The following is a 3,154-nucleotide window of genomic DNA, read 5'->3' as shown; positions in this document are numbered from 1 at the left end:
TGTTCCAACTAGCGGGACTGGCCTGAGGGATTTTAAAGGGGGTTTTAATTACTTTTAAATTGGACATATTTAAATATTTCATTTTAATCGAATTTTAATTAAGTATATGTATATATGTTAGTATTTTATTCAATTGTCAGCCGCCCTGAGTCCGTAAGGAGAAGGGCGGGATATAAATGCAATTAATAAATAAATAAAATAAATAAATAAATAAATATTTTATAAGCTCCAAAATATTTGGGCAGCTCCATCTGATGGGGGGGGGGGAGGAGAGAGGACATTCAGTGAAAGAATCTGCAAGAGGCAGATCTAAGGAAGGGGCGATCCACTAGATTCCCTCCTCCCGTTCTGTTTGCTTCCACACCAAATAGTGAGTGGCTCTACCAGTGACTATCCAGCTGACGGTGAAGCCAAAGGTGGGATGGGGCTCCTTATGCTGGATGCCCTCGAGCGGGGATGCCGGGACGGTCTCTCCAGAGCCCGAGACTGCCGTTTTGTAGAGGCCGCTGAAGACCCCCGTGTCACTGACGCTTTTGATCTCCATGGTGGAGCCCAGGTCATTCTTCCAGGTGCCGCTCAGGGAGCACTAAAGGAGAGCGGGAGAGGGGAGGAAAGCGGCTCACGGCGCTAGCCAAGCCCAGCTGTCCAACAGGTAGAGACTCTGCCTCCATTTTCTCCGGGGGATCTGAAAACACCCGCTGCTCCCACGTGCCCGACCCCCAAGGCTGCCCACGCCGGGTCGGGCTGGCAAAGGCGGCCCATCCCAAAGTCTGTCGGTCGAGGCGCCTGCCAGACCGCGTCCGGGACGACACCCCGCGGGTGGATCGCTCTGCCAGCAGCGCAGCGAGCGAGAGCACCAGCCCCGGCGGGAGGCTGCCGAAGCCGCGGCCGAGCACGGAGGAGGACACGCTTGGCCGGTCGGCCGTCGGGGACCCAGGGCCTCTGGCGCTCAGCGCGACGGCACCGGGTGCGATCAACCCCGAGGAAGCGGCACCCTCTGCGCAGCCCGCCGGCTCCCACCAGCTGCTCCTGCCGCCCACCCGAGCAGAGGCTGGTGTGTGTGAGTGGGGGGGCTTTCCACACGGGAGGCTGGGACCCTCCGCCACCCACCCCGCATCTGACCTGGGCGGCTGACTCCGAGTTTTGGGGTTCGGCAAAGGTTCCGTAGCAGCCGAGCAGGAAAGCGAGGAGCCCCAGAGCTGCCAGGCCAATCGCCATGGTGGTCTCCAGGAATCTAGACGTGCCAGCCCCAGGCGGGACGCCCCTTATAAAGCCCCGCTCGCACCCGTTCTCCCCCCCTTTCAGCTGCCGCCTCCCTCCACCACCCCCAGCGGCTGGGAGGGGCGGGATCCCCGTCCGAGGGGCGGAGGCTTCTGCGAAATCGCTGGTCCTGCTGCGAGCGCTGAGCAGCACTTGGGCAGCAAGGGGGGCGGGGGGCAGAACTTTTTCTCGGGAACCCCACCGCCTCTGACCCAACACGGGCATTCTTACTCACCTCCTCCTCCTGCTCCTCCTCCTCCGCCTCCGCCTCCTCTTCCTCCGCCTCCGCCGCCGCCGTCACCTCCCAGGACTGAGAGGACAACGCCGGAGGCAGCGAGGGCGACGGTTCCGTGAGTTCCGTTTCCATGCTGGCTCTGCTGGATGCAAGCAGGAGAGGCGATCGTGCGGGCGGCGTGGCCCGAGCAAGGGTGCGGGGAGGGCTCGGTGGAAGGGAGCCGGGCAGAGGCCGAGACAACTCACGCGCGCCTGGCCAAGGATCCCTGGGCAGCCGGGCTCTCCCACGGGGGAGTCGAGGGAACCCCCTCCGTCTGGCGGCTCTACGTCCAGCAGATCGTGCAAAGCCCTCCGGTAGGCTTTCTGCCGCTGGGTTGCGCGCCTTGTGGTGCGAAGGCCAGAGCCGCCTTGCCCGAGACGACCGCCGGCCTCCCGATCTGCCGGTCTGCGGGACAATTAGACTCTTTCCCGGCGCCCCGAGGTGCTTTTTCCTGCCGATGCGGCGAAGAGGGCAGGGCGAATTGGCGGCCGGGAGGGGCGCAGGGGGGACTGGGGCACCCGGGGTGGAAGTTGACCAGGCGTCTTAACACACATACCCCGCAGTACCTTCGTGGGATTCCCGTCGGGCAGAAGAGCAGCGGCGGNCCCTCTGTAGTATTTTATATCCCCCCATTTCGTATCATCTCCAAAACTGATTACAATGTTTTCTAACTCCTAAACTAACTTAATTATAAATATGTCAAAAAGCACAAGGCCTAAAATGGAGCCCTGCAATTCCTCACTTCCTTTAAAATCAGATCTGCATCCTTTAATAAGCCCTTGTTGGGTTTGAGCTCTCCACAGGCTCTATCCATTTAATGGTTGTTTAGGACAGCCACAGGAAGCCTTTTTCTTCACCAGGATTTCATTGATATTTGTCAAATGTTTTGCTGAAGTCAATGTTCATTATGTCCACTGCATTCCCATAATCAACTAAAACAGTGTGTCAAAAAATATCAGGTTGATTAGGGGTCATCCCAAACTCTTGATGCTCCTGCTAAGCACTAAAATATGATGGATCTGAGATGGGCCCAGGAGCTCCTTTGAGACTCCTGGACAACCTGACTTAGAGAGTTCAACTCACCCATGCTCTCTCTGTCTCTGTCTCCATCTCCATCTCTTTTTCTCTCTGTCGATTCTGCCCAGCTCCATCTGGAGTCTTGGAGGAGAAGACCCAGGGAAGCATCAGCTCTTCTCTTTGCCTCTTTCTAGTTCATCTCCAACCAGGTCCTCCTGGCAGCAGATCCACTCCTTCCTTTCCCTTCCTTGGACCCCTGACCCAGCAACCCCCCCCCCCTTTTCCTTTGCTTTTATCTTCTCTTGTGAGCATCTCTTCCAGTTTTGCCTCAGTTTACCTATTTGCTGGAGCACGTCCATGGCGACATAGTGGGCTACAAGAGGAAACAGGAGGAAGAGCCTCAAGAGAGATGACAATCTCTGAAAAAAAAGCTGTGTCCAAGGGAGAAATGAAATTTGAGGAAGAGTCTCAGACCTAAGGACTTTCTTCCTTTTCACAAAGATGAAGAGAGGAGAGTGGATTGAACTTATTAATGAGTCTGTCTCGGGGTTCCACCTTACGGCCTCCCCCTAAGAAGGCACCTGGGCCTCTCATGGTAGCCAG

The 3,154-nt window shown here is 57.0% G+C and overlaps 1 protein-coding gene across 1 annotated transcript in view; it reads right to left on the bottom strand.

The window, feature by feature from the left end:
• Window positions 1-1,218, bottom strand: part of LOC107299285 (avidin-like) — a 2,223-nt gene extending 1,005 nt beyond the window's left edge. The window contains exons 1-2 of the mRNA XM_015828645.1: window positions 1,123-1,218; window positions 385-586 (exon numbers count right to left, since the gene is read on the bottom strand). Coding sequence (XP_015684131.1) covers window positions 385-586; window positions 1,123-1,218 — 298 coding nt within the window. The remainder of the gene's footprint in view (window positions 1-384; window positions 587-1,122) is intronic.
• Between the last annotated feature and the right edge of the window lie 1,936 nt (window positions 1,219-3,154).

The sequence above is a fragment of the Protobothrops mucrosquamatus genome, unplaced genomic scaffold, assembly GCF_001527695.2.
Source record: "Protobothrops mucrosquamatus isolate PMUCROS unplaced genomic scaffold, P.Mucros_1.0 scaffold4761, whole genome shotgun sequence".
In the NCBI taxonomy this organism is placed as follows: domain Eukaryota; kingdom Metazoa; phylum Chordata; class Lepidosauria; order Squamata; family Viperidae; genus Protobothrops; species Protobothrops mucrosquamatus.
This window is presented reverse-complemented; position numbering and strand designations above follow the sequence as displayed.